This window comes from Chiloscyllium plagiosum, unplaced genomic scaffold, assembly GCF_037043375.1.
Source record: "Chiloscyllium plagiosum isolate Xiang-an unplaced genomic scaffold, Cpla_swu_hap1 HiC_scaffold_13, whole genome shotgun sequence".
NCBI classification, from domain to species: Eukaryota; Metazoa; Chordata; class Chondrichthyes; order Orectolobiformes; family Hemiscylliidae; genus Chiloscyllium; species Chiloscyllium plagiosum.
In genome coordinates this window covers 48,102,193-48,122,428 of record NW_028270151.1, presented here as the reverse complement: position 1 = coordinate 48,122,428, position 20,236 = coordinate 48,102,193, and the positions used below count along the sequence as shown (strand labels likewise).

The following is a 20,236-nucleotide window of genomic DNA, read 5'->3' as shown; positions in this document are numbered from 1 at the left end:
CATAATCTACACACCCCTCAATTTATTGTCGTCCATGTGCTTGTCCAACAGTCGCTTAAGTGTCCCTAATGTCTCCGACTCTACTACTGCTGCTGGCAGTGCATTCCATGCACTCACCACTCTTTGCATAAAGAACCTACCTCTGACATCTCCCCTATACCTTCCTCCAATAACCTTAAAATTATGACACCTCATGACAGCCATTTCTGCCCTGGGGAAAAGTCTCTGGCTACCTACTCTATCTATGCCTCTCAATATCTTGTACACCTCTATCAAGTCACTTCTCTTCCTCCTCCTCTCTGGTGTGAAAAGCCCAGCTTACCCAACCTCTCTTCATAAGACAAGCCCTCCAATCCAGACAGCATCCTGGTAAATCTACTCTGCATCCTGTCTAAAGCATCTACAACCTTCCTATAATGAGGTGACCAGAACTGGATACAATATTCTAAGTATGGTCTAACCAGGGTTTTGTAGAGTTACAGCAAAACCTTGTGGTTCTTAAACTCAAACCCCCGTTAATGAAAACCAAAACACCATACACCTCCTTAACAACCCTCTCAACTTGGGTGATAATTTTGAGGGATCTATTTACATGGACCCCAAGATCCAATTTTCCTCCACACTGCCAAGAATCCTGTCTTTAACCCTGTATTTGGCATTCAAATTTGACCTTCCAAAATGAATCACTTCACATTTATCCCAGGTTGAACTCCATCTGCCACTTCTCAGCCTAGCTCTGCATCCTCTCAATGTCTTGTTGTAGCCTGTAACAGCCCTCGACATTATCTACAACACCACCGACCCTAGTGTCATCGGCAAACGTACTCACCCATCCTTCCATTTCTTCATCCAAGTCATTTATAAAAACTACAAAAAGCAGAGGCCCAAGCCGAAACTTGCATTGGATAGTATGAGACCCACAGGTGGCCAAATAAGGACTGTGGGAGTCCCTCACACCCCTGCTACTGGTATACAAGTATATTCATCAGATTGGGAGACCACTAACAATGCTTTAATGGTTTTCCTGTGGGCTCGGTAAAGGGTGCTTTCAAGCAAACACCCTGTGGCACATGGATGTCCCTGTCCTGCTGAAACATGTACACTTATCAGGTTGTGCTTGATTGGCCCTGGAAATTCCAATCTGGCATATCTGGGGCTCTTCCATTATGTTTGACCTGATTAAAGGGCATTCACCTCCCACCTATTCCCTGCCTGCAAAATGCTAATTTTGTAGAAAGGCATCAGATCCTGAGCAGTGGCCAATCACTCCCAGTGGTGTTGCTGGAACAAAAACTGCAAGCCTTCCTGCTGAACATGAATCTACCTGAGACTTCCATGATTACCCAAGGCTGAGGTTGCCTCAGTTTTTGTCATCCTATACAATCCCAGCCAGAATTGATATTTTCGTTCATTGGCCTTTCACCCTGTATTGAATCTTTGTTGCATTCTCTGCAGGGCCACTACATACTTTGTTATCTAAAGACAGAGTACTTCTGATATGCGATCATGAATGCCTCGTGTCATTGTACCAAGATTTCTGTATCATTACCTGAGTAACAAAAGCTAACATATCGTTTATTTTTCCTAATTGCTTGTGGTATCTGCATGTTAAGTTCCGAGGATTCATGTACATGGACACTCAGGTTCATCTGAATGCACGCATTTATCGATTTCTCACCATTAAAAAAAGTTTTGCTTTTTTTTAACATATTTACTACTAAGAAAATATTTTCATATGGCATCACATTGTATTCTATTTTGTATATTCATGCTCATTCAGTAAACCTGACTGACTGACTGTGCATCCTTATTACAGTCTTCTTGCATCCTTCTCACTCCTTACTTTCCTACCTAACTTTACAAAGACAGTTCAGGGATCTAGAGAAACAGTGGCGAGGTAGAGCTAGGGAGGGGTGACCTTATAGAGTCTTATAAAATCATGAGGATAATGGATAGGATAAGTAGACAAAGTCTTTTCCCTGGGGTGGGAGAGTCCATAACTAGAGGGCATAGGTTCAGAGTGAGAGGGGAAAGATATAAAAGAGACCAAAGGGGCACCTTTTTCACACAGAGGGTGGTACATGTATGGAATGAGCTGACAGAGGAAGTGGTGGAGGCTAGTACAATTGCAACATTTAAAAGGCATCTGGATGGGTATACGAACAGGAAGGGTTTGGACAGATATGGGCCAGGTACTGGCAGAAAGGACTAGATTGAGATATCTGGTCGGCATGGACGAGTTGGACCGAAGGGTCTGTTTCCATGCTGTACATCTCCATGACTCTGACTGTATTCTTACCAGAAATGTGGAAATTGTTCCTGAGAGGGAAGGAGAGAAGTATACAATAGAAGTGTACCAAAGATATATCCTTATGTAATTCCAGGGCAAAGATGTGAGAGTGGAAAGAAAAGTTTTATTTTTGGAGATCAATCAACATGGTTGAGTAGATGTGGAACCAACTGAGGTAGTACCACTCAGCTAGATAGTGGAAGTAAGGCACAGGAGAAGGATAGTGTGATCAACTGGGGTTGCATAGACGCTTAAAGCAGTGACTTGTTCCCACTGTGACTCCAAATTGAGGCGTGAAAAAGCCACTCGTCATTTTGACTTGAAAATATATTGTTGTTCTTTCAGTGTCACTGGGTCAAAAACCTGGTATTCCCTCCCTAACAGTATCGTATACTTGCACATCGTTCTGCTAGAGCATATGTTTTGTTATCGCAAATTCGCAAAAATGCAATTGACGAATTGGGGACACTGTTTTTAAAGTGTGCTCTTTTAAAACGTGTTGTGTGGAACGTGATTACATCGCCAACACTTTAAGTGCTGTTTCTAAAGTGCAATCTTTCTATTACACAGGGTTGTAGAAGAATGTAACCATTGCATTATGGAATTACTGTACATCAAACTAACTGCAGTTCAAGAAGGCAACTCATTACCAGCTTCTCAAGGTCAATTAGGGATGGCCAATAAATGAAGCCCCAAAAGCATGCCCACATCCCATGATCAAATAATTTTTTACAAGTTGCAATCCCTCTGTGAGAACTGTAAGAGTGGAATCAAGCCAACTAGAGGAGGAATAAAGATGTTCTAACTTGGTGAGAGCTCCATGACTCCCAGTGCTATCTCCAAGCTCAGTCATGTGACAGATGCAAACCCTGATTTTTAAATTTAAACATGTAATTGTAGGAAGATTGGTATTACTTTTGGGAAGTGTTCAAAGACTTTGAAAAGGAAAGCGAGATTAGCAGTGAAGTTGTAGGTTTTCAAGAACAACGGGGTTAAGTGTGGGTATTTTGAGCAGAGTGATTATAGCAGTTTTGAAAAAGAAGGCAACAGTACCTGAGGAAAGTAATCAATTTGTGGTGTAAATCAGTATGGGGCTTGGGAGAGTAGTTACTTAGCTAGCTGTTAGTATATACAGGGCCAAAAGTGGTTTGCTCATACATGATGAGCTCTGAAAAGACATCAGTGAAGCTGGGAGGAGAAATTTGAAAGATTCAGCTAAAGCATAGAGCTAACATTGAGGGCAATAAATTTATATGATGTGCAAAATGTATTTAAATTTGCAAGTATATAATTTTAATTGTCTTTTGAAAACTGAAAAACATACCACATTGATTCTCGATTTTAAAAATACTTTAAGGTATTCAAATATTTAAATAATTTTGAAAGAAGTAGTCAGTGTCTTCAGCATTACCCGATCAGAATCAATGAGCTATAAAGTCATCAGAAATTTTGCGTTCTGGTTTATATTTAAAACATGACATGCATTTACAGAAGACAGGCAACCAGTTTTCTTCATTTGAGCTTACACAATAATGGAAACTTTAGGTAGTGTTTGCTGATATTACATGTCTACATGGTGCATTGAACAGCTGCTACAGACAGTGAGTACCAGGCGATGTCAGAAACTAATGTTTTGTGAAATCAGAGAAGTGTTTGGACTACATCCCTTTTGTTGTGTTCAGCTGCCATTTAAGACTGAAGATTATTAGTAGATCAACTTGAGTAGATGTGAATGTATACTCAGTTGTCGTTATCCATTGATTTGCTACCCATGGATTTATGTACTTGCGAGGTCTGCTCCCTACCTTCATCTTTTTTTTATTGTCCTCAGTAAACCGATCGCGCACAGCTTTGTGGTATAACATCTTTTTGTTACCTATATGAAGTCCATGCAACCAATCCCTCATGGATAATGGGGACTGAGTGTATTAAAGAATATCTGTAACATGAAAACTTTGAATTGTTCAACATTCTTATTCATTTCTTTTTTAATCTACATTTTTTAATGTAGGATTAAACTGTTATAGGATCGAGTGGGATGTAATTTTAAGTAGCCTCAGAATCCTCTTCTTTTACATTGTCATCTGTGGCATTGCTCTTCCCTTTCTCTTCAAGCTTTTCCATCCTTAAATAGTTCATACTTTTTAAATTCCGGGACGGTTCATATAGTTAAACTGATCTGTTGGGTCACACAAGGAGTCATAACTGTAACCTTCAGGTGAAGCAGGATTACAAAGGCTAAGTGAACTAAATCAGGATTGAGGGAAGAAGGCAGTTATTATTTTTGGATTTGGATTTTTCATTATAACCAATCTGGGAGATATACATTGTCCTTTCAGTTCTGGTGAAAGATGCACCTTTGAAACATTATTATCTGCCTATACCTAAGAGTTGCTGAATACCCTGCTGTGTATCTCTATTTTTTGGCCTTGTGTCAGATTTTTACCATTTATGACTTCTCTTTTCTATTTTATTGTGAATTATGATTCCTACTTGGAAATTTTCTACTTGAGTTATTGTTTCTCTTCAATCCTGAAACTAAATATAGTAGTTAGTCAATTAAAATTGAGCATCTTCTGTTTTCTCTTTGCAGCAAGTCCTGTTTTTAAATTTCAATTTCTGTTCAATTTCTTCACTACCTCACTGAAATTCTGGAGAGTGCTAATTATGAAAAGTAATTAATCAAAGCAATGCCTATGAAGCAAAGGAAACGAAATGTGAGAACTTGAAGCCATTTTCCTTGAATATGATTCTCCCTTCCATTGTCTGATGCTGCTACCAATGTTGAAAAGGGATGGCTACTTTTGTTGGATTATTTATTTCTTAAGGAGTCTCTGAGGTAGAACATGATGGGTTTTAAATTAAATCTGTAGTCTAGAACACATGTAGTTTAAGATGTTGCCTTGTCAGAATCATTGAACCATATGCATGTAATGGCTGCCAGGCAAATGTAATGAGGTTGATTAATTATTGGATTCTCTGCTTGTTATTTTTAAAGAGGCATTTTGGTGTGACATTTTGGTGGATAATGCTTTAATTAACAACCTTTTCATTATTACAACCACTTGTTGAAAGTTGTTGTTGTTTTTCAGAATTACTAATAAAAAATAAAATTTTCACATGTCGCTGAAGAGCCCTTATGCAGCATGTTCCAAATCCACAACCACTGTAATCCAAAGAGCAAAGGCAGCCCATATATGGCAACTCCACCTGCAAGTTCACCTCCAAGCCACTTACTGTCCTTGCTTGGAAATACATCATTGTTCCTTCGGTGTCGCTGGGTCATTATTCTGGAACTCCCTTCGTGGTGACATTGGATTGCAATGGTTCAAGAAGGCAGCACACCAGCATCTCAGGGACAACTAGGGATGGGCAATAAAGCATGAGTAACTTGCATCTTTAAGAATCTGAGGTTTACCAAGGAGGTCATCACAAATATCTGTAGCTATATAGGATTAAGTGTCAGAGCTGGCAGCATAGCCAGATTGCATTGTCTTTGTAGTCAAGGTTGCAGTAGCACTTAGTATTTCCAGTGGCATAAAAATTGAGACTGCAACGGATGAGAGGAGTCAGAGGCCAAATCTAATGTTTGTTTTTGGCAAAGTGCAGCTTTGTTGATGTTCATGGAGGAGTTCTTGCTGTATCTTACCAAATGTAGCTCATAAACTATGAATCCCACCTTTCTGGTGCCGCCTTGCCTGATTCTAGCTCATCTTCTCATTTCCCATTCTGAAAAAACATGTCACATGAAACTCTAGCATGCCTGGCACCCGCACCTTATTTAAAAGAGTGCTTTACATGTAGATAAGCACGAGCATTCCGAAGCTACCCTGCTCAGTGACGGACATTCATTCAAAAGTTGTTGGAGAAGGGAAAAATGGCACTAAAGTTCTCCAACTGATACTGAAGGTCCTAGTGGATGAGGTGGTGCAGAGGTGGAGAATCCTTTTCCCAGATGACCAGCTGAGGAGGCCACACCATCAGATCCCCGGAGCTGAGCCAAGGTTGCCACTCAGTTCCGTGCAATGTCCATGGCCTGGAGGAATGGCTAGCAATGCCGTAAGAAGGTCAGTGGCCTTCACCACTCCACCAGGGGAAGTTCCACATTCTTCACTCTGCCAGCTCACACTTACTCTATGTTTGCCACTGCACCTAACTCCCACCTAGCCTCCACCACTTCCTCTGTCATGTTCTTACTATTGTATACAACATTGTGTGTCACTCACTCTCAACTTTCTTGTATGGCATCTGCGTTGCCTCATCACTCACCTAAGACACCTAATCAATTTTCAAACCCTTGTACCAGCACTTGTGTCACCAATTTTCATCTCACTCAATCTCTCCCTTTCTCTGATTCCAGGAAGAAACCGCCCACAATTGGGCATAAAGGGTCTAGAGGGGTGTCCATCATAAATCTCCTCACTCACCATGGAGAGAATCCTGCCTCTTGTAGGAAAAGATTGGGACCACATGTCCGGCAGCTGAGTACCATTCTTCATTTAATTGCAACTCTTGCAATAACACTGCTGTCAGCGACAGTCATTGCACACTGCTTCTGACTATTGACTATGATTCTTCTCTCCTTTGTGTCTTGCAGGATTTTCATGGTCCTGGTAGAGTAAGGGGCTGCTCTGCCAGAAGTCATCTCCTCAATCTGTGCAGAAGAGGTTTGAAGTCTTGGAGGAAAAATTGGCAAGGCAGCCTCCTATACCTTTCCCCCCCTCCAGCTCAAATACTGACACACCTCATTGGGAACGCCATGTTTAAAAAATCTGGGAGCACAAGTTGTTATGTACCATACTGCGACAGCTCCTCAGTAGGCTGAGGAAGACGCACCCAAGGCTACTAAGAACTCCATCCAATGGCATAGGAAGGAACAGGAGCAGCAGACAGATGTGTAGGTGGCAATGGCAAGAAGTCATAGAATTGTAGCTATGCTATGGAAATACAGCTGCTTCAAGCTTGCAATCTCTGGCTGCATCCATGGACAGATTAGTAGCTGCCATGGAGAGTCAGTTCCAACCCCCATAGTGTCTGCTGTAGAGCGCACACACCAGCATTGCATTGGTCCTCAGGCAACAGTGGGGTGGTAGCCTGGCACACATTCCAGGTGCTCCTACCACAAAAGGAGAGTGGATTTTGCCAGGAGGTACCCAGCCAGCTGTGGAACTACATATAGGCTCCAGAAGTCTTCTGAAGAGCGCTCCAGATTTGATCATGTCATGCCCAGTACCTCCACCCTGCATGACTCTTTCTCAACTCTTTTGCTTTTGGCAAGTCTGGGTCGTCCAGGCATTGTAATCTTCCACATTGCTTGGTGAAACTTCCAAAGCCATTGGACTTCACTACTGGGGTGTAGACAGGAAAACAGAGCAGATCATGATCTTACTAAAGGCTCAAAGGACAAAATGACCTAGCCTTACTTCTAAGTCATCTTTTCCTATGTGACAAAGAATACCCTGATGTCATTGCTCATGACTTCCCCAAGAATCCATCAGGCACCAGCTGAACACTTATACAATGAGACGAAAACAGAAAGTGCTGGAGAAACTCAGCTGTTCTGGCAGTATCTGTTGCATGAAATACAGTTAACGTTTCAAGTCCAGTGACCCTTCGTCACCTAATCAGAGGCATTCTGCCACCAAGAATTTAATGAACAAACAATTTAGGTCTTAGATTTAGATACCCTGACCGCACCAAAGAGAATGCTAGGTGCCATCTAATTGAAGAGCACTTTTGAGGCATGTCCTCTACCATTAGACTGGTAGACAATGTCATATGCTTTCTTTTTCGAGACTGAAGACCCACTGGAAAGTTCACTACTCTCATTCATTTCAAAGGCTTTTCTTTAAAAGAGCACAGTCAAAATGACCACCAGTTCCACCATTTTCCTGTTATCATTTTCTGTCTTTTACCTGCAGTCAAAGTAATCTGAAAAAATGACAGCCAGCAAATATGAAACTTCTTTGCACTGATGCTTAACCTTAACGGCTACTTTTTTGATTTCTAATCAGTCTGTTCAGAGATGTTATTACACACTTCTGGAGCAGGTGGGACTTTAATGTGGGATTCCTGGTCTAGGAGTAGGGACAATACCACTATGCCACAAGAACCTTAATAGTTCTACTGTAAGTTCTCTTCCTACTCTGGTGCAGCTGCGAAGTGCAACCTCAGTGATAGGTGAGTTGAATGGCTGCTGAAATTCTGAATATAATCGCTTAATAGTCTCCCTAAACCTAAAATGTTTTGGGTCATGATGGTTCTGCCTTAGACTGTATCATCTCCTCATAGATTGAACAGTCTAGGAAGAGTAACAGATAGAGCAGGGCAGTGATCACTTGGTGGGGAGGAAAAAAAATAATGCTGGCATTCAGAGATAAATCAGAGGGTTCCTTCTCTGAATTTTACTACACTTTGTTCAGCCAACCCAGGGATCAGAAAAACTGATGGTGGTTGCATAAGTTTCCATTTCTGTACTTTGCTGTTCTATAGAAATCACAATGACTGTAAAGTGCAAAGTAAAGGTCTGACCTTGATCGACATTTTGTATTAACCTGAAATTGACCAGTCTTCAGGCTAGAGAGAATGGTTTCTGGCTGTGTCAAATCACAAACCAAGCCAAAAGTGCACTCTTAAAACCTTAGTCAGAGCCCATAATTGTTGAAGCAGGTTATCCATTGAACCAAGTGTTTGATTTGTCTCTTACGTTATCCTGCTTCTGAAAGTTGGTTCTGTGGTCTCCTCGATTATTTGATTGATGTATAGAATTGGTTTGCAATCATGTCCTCTCTAGCCCAGAAAGATTCTATGTGTGGTGTCTCTTCCACCTGGATGTTATTGCTCATATGTGCTTTGTGCACCACGGTGCCCATCTAGCTCCAGTTTGTACAATTCAGCAAATGACACAATTCTCTCCCTCCCCTCACAACCTTAGAACCTTTGGTCTTTACGTCAGAATAGTGTCCTCAAGGTTTCCCTTTCTAACAACACATGAATAAAACCTTTTGATTCTGTTTAGAAATAGCACTATTTATTTGTTTTGTTCATTTAATTTTATATTTTTAAGTGAAAAATATTATTGATGAAAATATAACTTTCCAAGGAAATGTTACAATTGGTGAACCTCAAACAATGAGAATTAATTTTCAAATAATTGAAATAATCTGTTCCTCACTTGGAGTATAGCTCTACCTCCCTTAGCCCCCTTCTAAAACTAGAACTTGCAATTCGTCATCGCATTATCATATACAGAATGTCACTGTGCAATTAGGCTGTTGTGCTTTTTTTATATAACCGGATTTGCTTTTCTTGATAGTGAAGTGATTATGCTTAATAAATGCAATTTTATTATCATTTGAACAATTATAACTGTATTGTAGTTCTTAATGTGTGACATTTTACCACTGGGAAGTTTGAACATCTTTATTAAAATCTGAACTCTTGTACAAAAATAATTAAAGTAAAACTCATATTTTACTATTTATATTGGTTGTTTCTAAAACCTGTTAATACAACCTGTGAAGTAGTTTTTCTTATGCGTCGTTATGGGAGAAGACCCTAGATTTTAAAACTATTATGTTAAAAATAACAAATTGTATTGGAAAATTTGACCCTGTGTAAGCAGTTTGTTTCAAGAACAGTACTAATGAGATTTTTTCAAGAAAAATTAGATACTTGATATACTCAGCTGCTGTTTACTTAACAATTCTAATTCATCAGTAACTGGATGAATCTCCGTGATGCAGAAACAGGAAAAGTTTTATGGCAAGGCACAGAAGATCTCTCGTTACCTGGAGTGGAGCATGAAGGTACTTTTAATCATATGTTTCCTATGATTAGTGTTGATATTGCAAGTGGAAGATCTAGACTGCGATTTAAATCAGAAACATGGTCAGTTGCAGTGGAAGCCTGAGGACTGGGAACAATCTAGAATTCAACAACAGACAATAAAAAAGATTGATCAGAAAGGGGAAAATAAAGCATGAGAGGAAACTTGCAAGGAACATAAAAAAAGACTAAAAGCTTCTAAAAATGTGAAGAAGAAAAGATTAGTGAAGACAAATGTAGGTCCTTTACAGTCAGAAATGGGTTAAATCATAATGGGGAACAAAGAATTGGCTGAAGAATTGAATACAGTTTGTTCTGCCTTCACAAAAAGAGAACACAGATAATTTCCTGGAAAATTTAGGGAACCAGAGGTCTTGTGTGACAGAGGAATTGAAGAAAATCAGTATTTGTGAAAAAAAATGGTGCTAGACAAGTTAATGGGGTTAAAGGCTGACAAACCCCCAAAGCCTGACAACCTGTACCCCAGAGTACTAAAGGAAGTGCCCTGGAAATACTTGATGTATTGGTTGCCACCTTACAAAATTCTACAAGCTCTGGAGCAGAGTCAACCATAACAAATTTAACCTCACTATTTTAAAAAGGAAGAGACTGAAAAAAAAGAGAATTACACACCAGTTAACCTAATGTCAGAAGTGGGGAAATACTAGTCAATTATAAAACATTTGGTAAGCATTAACTGGATTAAACAAAGTTACCACAAGTTGATGACAAGGAAATCATGCTTAATAAATCTACTGAGGAGTTTTGTGGATGTAGCTGGAAAAATAGATAAGGAGAACCAGTGGATGTGGTATGTTTGGATTTCAAGAAGACTTGATAAGTTTCTACATAAAAAGCTAATCAATACACTTTCAACACACTGGAATTGGGAACAATCTACTGACATGGATTGAGAATAGGTTCTCATAGACAGGAAGCAGCGTGGGATGAAATGTGTCTACTTCTGGGTGGCAGACAGCGACAAGTGGTTTACTGCAGGGGTTAGTGCTTAGGTTGCAGCTATTCATGATATAAATAAATAATTTGGATGAGGGAACCAAATGCAGTATTTCCAATTTGGCTGAACATTTAAAACTAGGTGGGATTTTGAGTTGAGGTTTTGAGTAATACAGACAAGTTGAGTGTATAGGCAAAAATGGCACATGCAGTGTAACATGGCTAAATGTAAAGTTATATACTGGTTTGAAAAACAGTTTTGTTTAAATGGTAATTTGTTGAGGAATGTGATATACAAAGAGATCTAGGTGTACCTGTATACAGTCAATGCAAGTAAGTAAGAAGGTGCAGCAAGCAGTTAGGAAGGCAAATGGTTTGTTAGCCTTCATTGCATGAGGATTTGAATCAAGTAGTAATGTTTTACTGGAGTTATACATGGCCTTGGTAAGACCCCACCTGGAGTGCAGTTTTGGTCTACCTACCTAAGAGAAAATAGACTTGCCAGAGAGGGAATGCAGCAGATGTTCTCTAGTCTGATGACCGGGGCTGGCAGGTCTGTTATATGAGGAGAAATTGGTTCAATTGAGCCAGTATTCACTAGAATAGAAGATTGATAGAGGATCTCATTGAAATGTATTAAGTTTTAATAGCTAGACAGAATAGGTGCAGGGAGGATGTCATTCCTGGTTTGGGAGTCTAGAAGCTGGGGTTACAGTCTCAGGATATAGATTCGGCCATTTAGGACTGAGATGAGGAAACGTTGCTTCACTCAGAGAGTGGTCAAACTCTGGAACTCACTACCACAAAAGGCCGTGTAGGCCAGACCATTGAACTTATTCAAGAAGATGATTGATATTTTTAGATATTAAAATGGAACATCAAGGAGTTTCAAGGGAAAGCAGGAAAATGGTGTTGAGGTAAGAATCAGCCACAATCATATTGAATGAGGCTGTAGGATCAAAGGGCTGAATGGCTTACTCCTCCTGGTTTCTGATCCTAACCTTTTCCTGACCTTCCCTTTTGTTCCACTGGGTTGTCCCCATTTCTTTGTATAGCATAAAGCCTGTCACATTTCCAGTTTTCCTCAATTCAAAGATGAGTCATATTGGGCTTGAAATGTGAAAATGAAATGTTTCTATCCCAACAGGTTGGCAGAACTCTTGAGTTTATCCAGAACTTTATGTTCTTATTCCTATTCATCTCTTTCATTTAAATAGCCTGCTGTACTGTTGTCTTGTGGACAGTTTACTAAAACATCCCTGCAGACACTTCATATACACAGGCAAAAATAACCTCTTACCTGTTAAAATGGGGTGAAGGCTGATGCTCCTCAGCAATGCACCTGGAGTTCCTTTATTAGCCTGTCTCTCAGTAAAATTCCCTGTTCCTGACTACTAACTAGACATGTACCACTTCCTAACCTAAGGAGTATAACTACCTCCTGAATTTCCACTTAAACATATAGCCATTCTTCTCAATATTTTATCTTTTAGCTTGATTTTTGCATGACTTATGCATCCTTGTACAGACTGATACTATATATTTATAAGCTACTATATCGGTGGGCAGTGCTGAGTGTTTCCAGAGTTATTGCTTTCCTTTTCGTTTTGTGTAGACTGTAACAGACAGCTTTTTAAAATAAATATTTTTATTGAAAAGCTTTTTTAAATCTTTTACAAAACATTTATATATTTAAAAAAAGCCATCAAAACAGAAAAAAAAACAGTACAAAGAACAAGGCCACGACATAGTACCATTGTTACTAAACCACCCACTACTCTACCAAAACAAACCTATCTACTTGATTAAAACTAAACTAACAGGCAGCTTTTAAGGGAGTACTAATACCTATGGAGCAGCCACATATGTTTGTGACATTATGGACATACTTTCAGTACCTAACCCTAAAACCTGATTGTGCAGGTTTTGGATGAATTTTCACTAATGAGAAACAAGTATCTGGGAATATGCTGTATAACACAGCATAAAGAGCTTCGCATCTTTTGACAGAACTAGAAAGATTTCAAATATAAACCATATTATTTAAGAATCTGAGAATGCACAGAAAAGGAACAGGGTAGGAAGCATTTTAAAAGCAAGGAGATGAAGACCGTCATGAGATAAACAAGGCAGGAAACATAGACATATTAAGAAATTGTTTCTTGGTCCGGTCATTTGTTCAGTAGTTTTCTATTGGAATGATATGTGTTAGAATATTTTTTTAAAAATTAGATAATGAAATGGGACACTTCTACTTAGTCAAAAAGTTGAAATAGACTGATTTAGTAATTAACTAACTGTGATTCTCTGTTTTAAGAAATGTATATATTGTGTATGTGACAATGAGCAGGAAGAAATTTATGAGAGGTGTTTAAGCAGGATTATGTGATTGGATGAGCAAGTAATGCATGCACATATACTTGTTTGATTTGATTACAGAGAAACACGAGTAGGCCATTTACCTGTTGAGCCTGTTCTGCTAATGAGATCATGGCTGCTATGTGACCTAACTCCATAACCCTGCCTTTGGCCCATATCCCTTAATACATTTGCTGAACAAATTTATTCATCTCAGCTTTAAAATTAACAACTGATCCAGTACCTACTGTCATTTGAGGAAGAGGAAGAGAGTTCCAAACACCTACCATTCTTTGTGTGTAATGTGCTTCCTAACATTTGTCCTAAACAATCTATTTTCAAACTATTCCCCCTAGTTCTAGAATCTCCAACCAGTGGAAATGGTTTGTCTTTATCTATCCTGCCTTTTCCCTGTTAATATTTTGAAGACTTCAGTAGATCACCCCTTACCATAAGGAAGGACTTGGAGCACAATCTTATGGGCACCAGTGTAGACCTGGTGGTGTGATGTAAACGCAATGAGGAAAGGTGGTGACCTAAATCCCATTAGTACTCTTGTGGTGCAGTGATAGTATCACTGCCTCCTGGACCAGGAGACCTAGGTTCAAATCCCATCAGCTCCAGACGTGTGTTGCTCAACTAGAAAATGTATATCAAAACCCAACACCCCTTTACCTTTGCCTTAATTAAGTTCTGGGTGGGAAGACCCAAGCTTAGCCTTCCTGCCCTGCTCCACTTGAGAACTATAAGTAATCAAGCAACCACTTAAAGTGCTTATCATGCCTGGGCTGCTATTTCAGCTCCAAGTGGGACCATGAGGCTCAGATTCAAGTCCTACCTATTTTGGAGTGGTGCAGACCCACAACAGTTGTCAGTTGTGGGTCGGGGAGATATGTTCGATCAGCAATGATTTGTACATGACAGACATTATGGCTGTTGAGAACTGCCATTTTACCCTTGCCTCTGACTACCCTAATCCCTCTCCACAGTTTGAGCTGAAGGACACCCAACCCATGGGTGCTGAAATGGCTCAGTGGTTAGCACTGTTGCCTCAGCATCAGGGACCTAGATTTGGTTCCACACTTGGGTGGCTGTCTGAATGGAGTTCGCATGTTCTCCCGATATCTGCAGGGATTTCCACCGGGTGTTCTGGTTTCTTCCCACAGTCCCAAAGATGTGCAGGGCTAAATTGCCCTGTAGTATCTAGGGATGTGCAGGCTAAGTAGATTAGCCATGGTAAATGCAAGATTATGGGGATAGGATGGTGGGTTGGGTCTGGGTGGGATGCTCTTCAGAGGTTTGGTGCAGACACGATGGGCTGAACGGCATTGTATAAACGCACCCCACTGTCCTTAACCAGAACCTTCCTGTTAGCAGTCCTTCATCCTGGAAGTTGAAGGGATGTTTTCCTTGCAGCAGCAAAACTGAGAACTGGAGCTGCCAGCCCCGATTCACAGGCAGCTCCAGGTGGCTGGAATTTCCTAGTCTAGGCCTAATTCCATGATAACCTAATCACTTGATGATGGTTGATAGTGGAATAAATGTTGACCAGGAAACAGGAGATAATTCCTCTGTTGTTCTTCAAAATAGTGTCATTTGATCTATTACACCCACCTTAAGAGGCATGCACAGCCTCAGTTTAATGATCTCAAAAGTCACCACCTTCAACATTGAAGCACTCCGTCACTACTGCATTGAATTATCAGCTTTGATTTTTGAGCTCAAGCCCTTGAGTGGGGCTTGAACCCACAACCTTCTAGAGTGTTTCCATGATTGACATCAATTTACACTGAGGTACAGATTACATTGTTCAATGAGTGGAGATTACATAGAATTTATAGCGTATGCAAGCTATTCAGCCTAATTGGACTGTACCAGTATTTATGCTTTATAAGAGCCTCCTCCAACTCTATTCGTAATCTAATTTTATAGGAGTATCCTTCTAATCTGTTATCTCTTCTGTACTTAGCCATCTTTCCCTTCAATGCCCCAATGCTATTTACCACAACTTCTCTATGATATAACAAGTTCCACATTCTAAACACTCTCCCTGAATAAGGAGATTTCTCTCAAATTTTAGATTGAATTTAATTAAAATTATTTATTTTTCTTCTTCTCAACTCTGTTCCCCTAAGACATATAAGGCAGACAACACATGCTTAAATCTGTTTCTGTAGTTAGACTTGCAAATTGTTTCAGGAAAAACTGTCCTTCGAGGGTATAGCTTGAGGGGAGCCACTTCATGTCAAGCACAGCTGTCCAGGAGACACTCCCACTGTTGCTTTTTGAAATAGGCACATTGGAAAGATCTACAGACTGATAAACAACCTGTTAGACTATGATATGAGCAGTGGACCGTCCGTGGAGCTCAGTTCCTTGAGTGGGACTTAAATCCAAATTGCCCTGGCTCAGAGACACGGATGCACTCATTGTGCAGAATCTCCTCCTTGTACTTAAGCTCTTTGTTTTGAACTCCCATGTGAAAAGAACCTTTTATCTATTCTGTCAACCTCCTTCATAATTTTAAAGAACTCTATTAGGTTAGCCATCAACCTTCGCTTTTCAGATGAAAGGGCTTCAGCTAATTCGTAGTTATAACCTTTCAGTTCTGGTATTGTCCCTGTATGTTCTGCAGTTTGGAGACCTGAACCAATCACAGTATTTAAATGGGGTGCACTGAGTTTCTGCAGAAGTTTAATGTTTTCAATTCTGCTCTTCTAGAAATGAACCCTAATTTTTTGACCTCTTTTTGAGGTCAAACTAGCTCACATTTCTACTTCAAGAAATTTGCAAAACTATTCTCTTAGATTTCTTTGTATTTCAAATGACAGAATTTTTTTAAAAAGAATTTTGCCCAGTTATGTTTTGAATTAATTCTTGAAAAAAAGTGTTTTTCTTACTCATTGCAGATGATTCAATTTTTTCTCATTAATAGGATATGAGTGTCACTAGTTAGGCAAGATTTTTGATTTGATTTGATTTGATTTGTTATTGTCACATGTACCTAGATACAGTACAGTGAAAAATTTTGTTTTGCGTGCAGTACAGCAGATCATGCCAAACAAACTGCATAAGAGTAATAGAACAGAACAAATAATTCAATGCACAGCTGCAGAGAAGGTGCACAAAAAGCAAGATCAACATTAAATTTAAAATTTGAGAAGTCCATTCAGAAGTCTAATTCCTAATTGCTCTCTGGATGTCGTGTGAATTGACCTCTTCACTCACTGCAGTACTTGGGTTACAAGGACATCCACAATGCTATTAGGAAGAGAGTTTCAGGATTTTGACTCAGTGAGAGTGAAAGAATGAGGATGGTGAGTGGTTTGGAGGGGGACTTTTAACTGATGGTGTTCCCATGCATCTGCTGGTTGGTCTTTCAGGCAGTAGAGGTTAGAGATTTAAAAAGTGTAGTCAAGAGACTTGGTAAGTTCCTACAGTCCACCATGTATATGGTGAATATTGCTATTGTGCATTGGTGAACGGTGTGAATGTTGAACTTGGTGGATATGGTGTGAATGAAGTGGACTGTTTTGTACTGGATGATGTCAAGCTTTTTGAATGTTGTTGGAGCTGCACTCATTCAGGTAAGTGGACAGTGTTCCATCATTATCCTGACTTGTGCCTCGTGGATTGTGGATACATATTAGGGTATCAGGAAGTGCTTTACTCAATGTAAAATTCCTAGCCTCTGACTTGCTCTTGTAGCCGCAGTATTTATATAACTGGTCCAAATCAGTTTCTACTCAATGACTAGCTCCAGGAGGTTGATAGAGTGGGGGAATTCAACAAAGGTAATGCTATTGAACTTCAAGCGGTGATATTTATATTCACGTTTGTTAGAGATGGTTCATTGCCTCACACTTGTGGTACAAGTGTTACCACTTCCCAGTCCATGTCCACATCCAAGTCTTGCTGCATATGGACATGCACTGCTTCAGTATCTGAGGAGTTGTGAATGGTGCTGGACAGTGTGCACACAACGTCACTTCTAGCTTTATGATGCAGTGCAGATCATTGATGAAGCAGCTATGAATAGTTAAATAAATTGACATCACGGTGCATAATTAAGTGAGATGAATGAAAACGAACGGTGCAATAAATATTTAGAAAGCATCAAAAATGGACAGCTTTCTCTTCTAAACTTGGCAATAATTTTAGGGTAAATTGGCTTAGTAACAAATTGAAGACTTTTTCCTTTGTTGTAGACAAAGTCCTAAAAATAGTACATACAAATCTGGTCACTTTAATAAATGTATAAATTGCATTAATACCCAGTCTTAGCCAATGCTATTTTCCAGAAGAATTTGCCTTAAAGTTGAAAAAGTAGTATTTCTCCAAACAAAAGATCCCAACCTTTATTTTTATCTTCAAACAGACATGCTTTACTGCCTTTATACATGGTCAACAGTATCTAAAAGGAAGGGGGAGGGGTGTTTTGGGTTTGAGTAGCATTGTTTTGTGGGTTAGTAATAGTTTATTTATGACCTGTTTTGATTAACAGCTTCCAAATTCATCTTCCCTTCCGTTCTTTTGTTTTTCCTTAACCGCTGCAATTATATAAATAGCTAGTACAGTTGTATAATTAAATGTTTCTGTTTTTAATTTTAACATAGTATGTCCAAAATCAATCGGTTTCTCTGCTTAAGAAAATCTTTTGAAATATTAGATGTGAGAATAGTATCAAATGCAATTTCAGGTATATTTTGCAGTCAATGTATCATATTAGAATTTTCAGTTACCATCTCAAGGTTATTGTTTTAACATAGTGCAATAGTTTGTAATAGATATTTGGCAGAGGTTTGGGCACAAAGGAGAATGCCAGGACTTGCAAAATACTTGGCGATGCAGCTGACACTAACATAGAGAATAAAAAGTTATTAGGTGAAGTCAGAGTAGGGAAGAAAGAAAGGAAGACCAACAAAGAGTGGAACTGTACATACGTAAATATAAGAAATATCACAAATAAAGTTGGGGAATTACAGACCATGAATATGGAATTATAATGTGGCGATGATGGAGACCTGGCTCAAGAAAGTGCATGACTGGATGTTGAATATTCCTGGATATAAATTATTCAGGAAAGATAGAAGAAGGAGGAGGAGTATTAATGTTGGTTAGGTAGGGCATTGCAGTGCTGGAGAAGGAACATGTCCCAGACGGTTAAACAAAAAGTAAATTTGGCAAGTTCTACAGAATAAAATTTGTGTGCAATTACCATTGTTAGGTGTAGCTTATAGACCAATGACTATGGAAAGGATGCTGAGGAGCAAATCTACAGGGAAATTAATGAGAAATGCCAACATAATGATGTAGTTACAATGGGGGACTTCAATTACACAAGTATAGACTAAGATAATGGTCGTGAAAGGGGCAGCACAGAGTAAATACAGATTGTATTTGGGAGAGTTTCTTACAACCAGGAAGTATGTATTGTTGGACCTGTTCCTTGGCAATCAGATGGGCAAAATAGATCAAGTGGCAGTGTGGGAACATTTAAGAGACAGTGATCATTGTATTGTAAGGTTCAGTGTAAGAAAAATCAATAGGTGGAGAGCTGACTTTAAGGGGCAAGAACAGAGCTGACCAGGGTTGATCGGAATAGTAAGTGATTAATAATAGTAAGTAGAAAATAATAAGTTATTAATGGGCAATCTTCAAAGAGCAGATGGTTTGGGTACAGTTGAGGTATATTTTCTTTAATGGAAAATGTAGGACAAACAAATTTAGAGTTCCCTGGGTGACAAAGGAAGTGGAAGTTAACAATCAAGTATCAGTGGGAATATTGAAGGTTTAGCAGAAGCTGAAAAAGCAAATAAAAGAAGGAAAAAGGAACTATGAGAAAAGATTAACGGCTAAAATAAAGAGAAATCCCAAAGTCTTCTATAGGCATGTAAACACTAAGAGAATGGTTAAAGGAGGAGTAGGGCCATTCAGAAACCAGAAAGGGGATTTAAATGTGGAGGCTGGGGTATACCTGAGGTGTTAAATTAATACTTTGCAGCTACTTTGACAAAGAGGAGGATGCTACCCAAAGGAAGAAACTGTTATGAAAAGGGTGCAAGATTAATGAGGGTATAGTATAGATTGGATAGATTGTTCATAATTAAATTTGACAAGGCAGCAGGATAAGACAAGATAGTCAAGGATTTTGAAGGAAGTGAGGACAGAAATTGCAGGGCACTGGCCATAATCTGACAGTCTACCCTGGATCCAGAGGAAATGCAAAAGACTGGAGGGTTGAAAACATTACAGTCTTGATCAAGAAAAGTTATAAGGATAATCTCAGCAGTTACAGACCAGTTAGTTTAATTACATTGGGAGGAAAATTTCCAGAAACAATTACTTGGGATATACAAAGTTAAAAATCACACAACACCAAGCGCTTTGAAAGCTAGTGCTTCCAAATAAACCTGTTGGACTATAACATGGTGTTGTGTGATTTTTAATTTAGTACATCCTAGTCAAACACCGGCACCTCCAAATCATTACTTGGGATAGAATTTGTAATAACATGGGGACAGATGAGTTAATTAGGATGAGCCAGCGCAGATTCCTAAAGGAAATATCATGTTTGATTAATTTGCTGGAGTATTTTAAAGAGGTAATAGAAAATAGAACGGGCTAATGAGGATAATGTTGTTATAGTATATATGGATTTCCAGAAGGTATTGATACAGTGCCACACAACAGACCTGTGAGGAAAGTTACTTCTCATGGCTACAGGGTCAGTAGTAATGTGGATACAAAATTGACTGAGTGATAGGAAACACAGTACAGAGAATATGTTTTGGGCTGGAGGAA

General features: G+C 39.3%; 1 protein-coding gene across 2 annotated transcripts in view; it reads left to right on the top strand.

Moving 5' to 3' along the window:
• pde6d (phosphodiesterase 6D, cGMP-specific, rod, delta) overlaps positions 1-20,236 on the top strand; it is a 75,532-nt gene that overhangs the window by 16,891 nt on the left and 38,405 nt on the right. For both annotated transcript variants that reach the window (XM_043702245.2, XM_043702246.2), the window contains exon 2: positions 10,010-10,098. In XM_043702245.2, the coding sequence (XP_043558180.1) occupies positions 10,010-10,098 (89 nt within the window). The remainder of the gene's footprint in view (positions 1-10,009; positions 10,099-20,236) is intronic.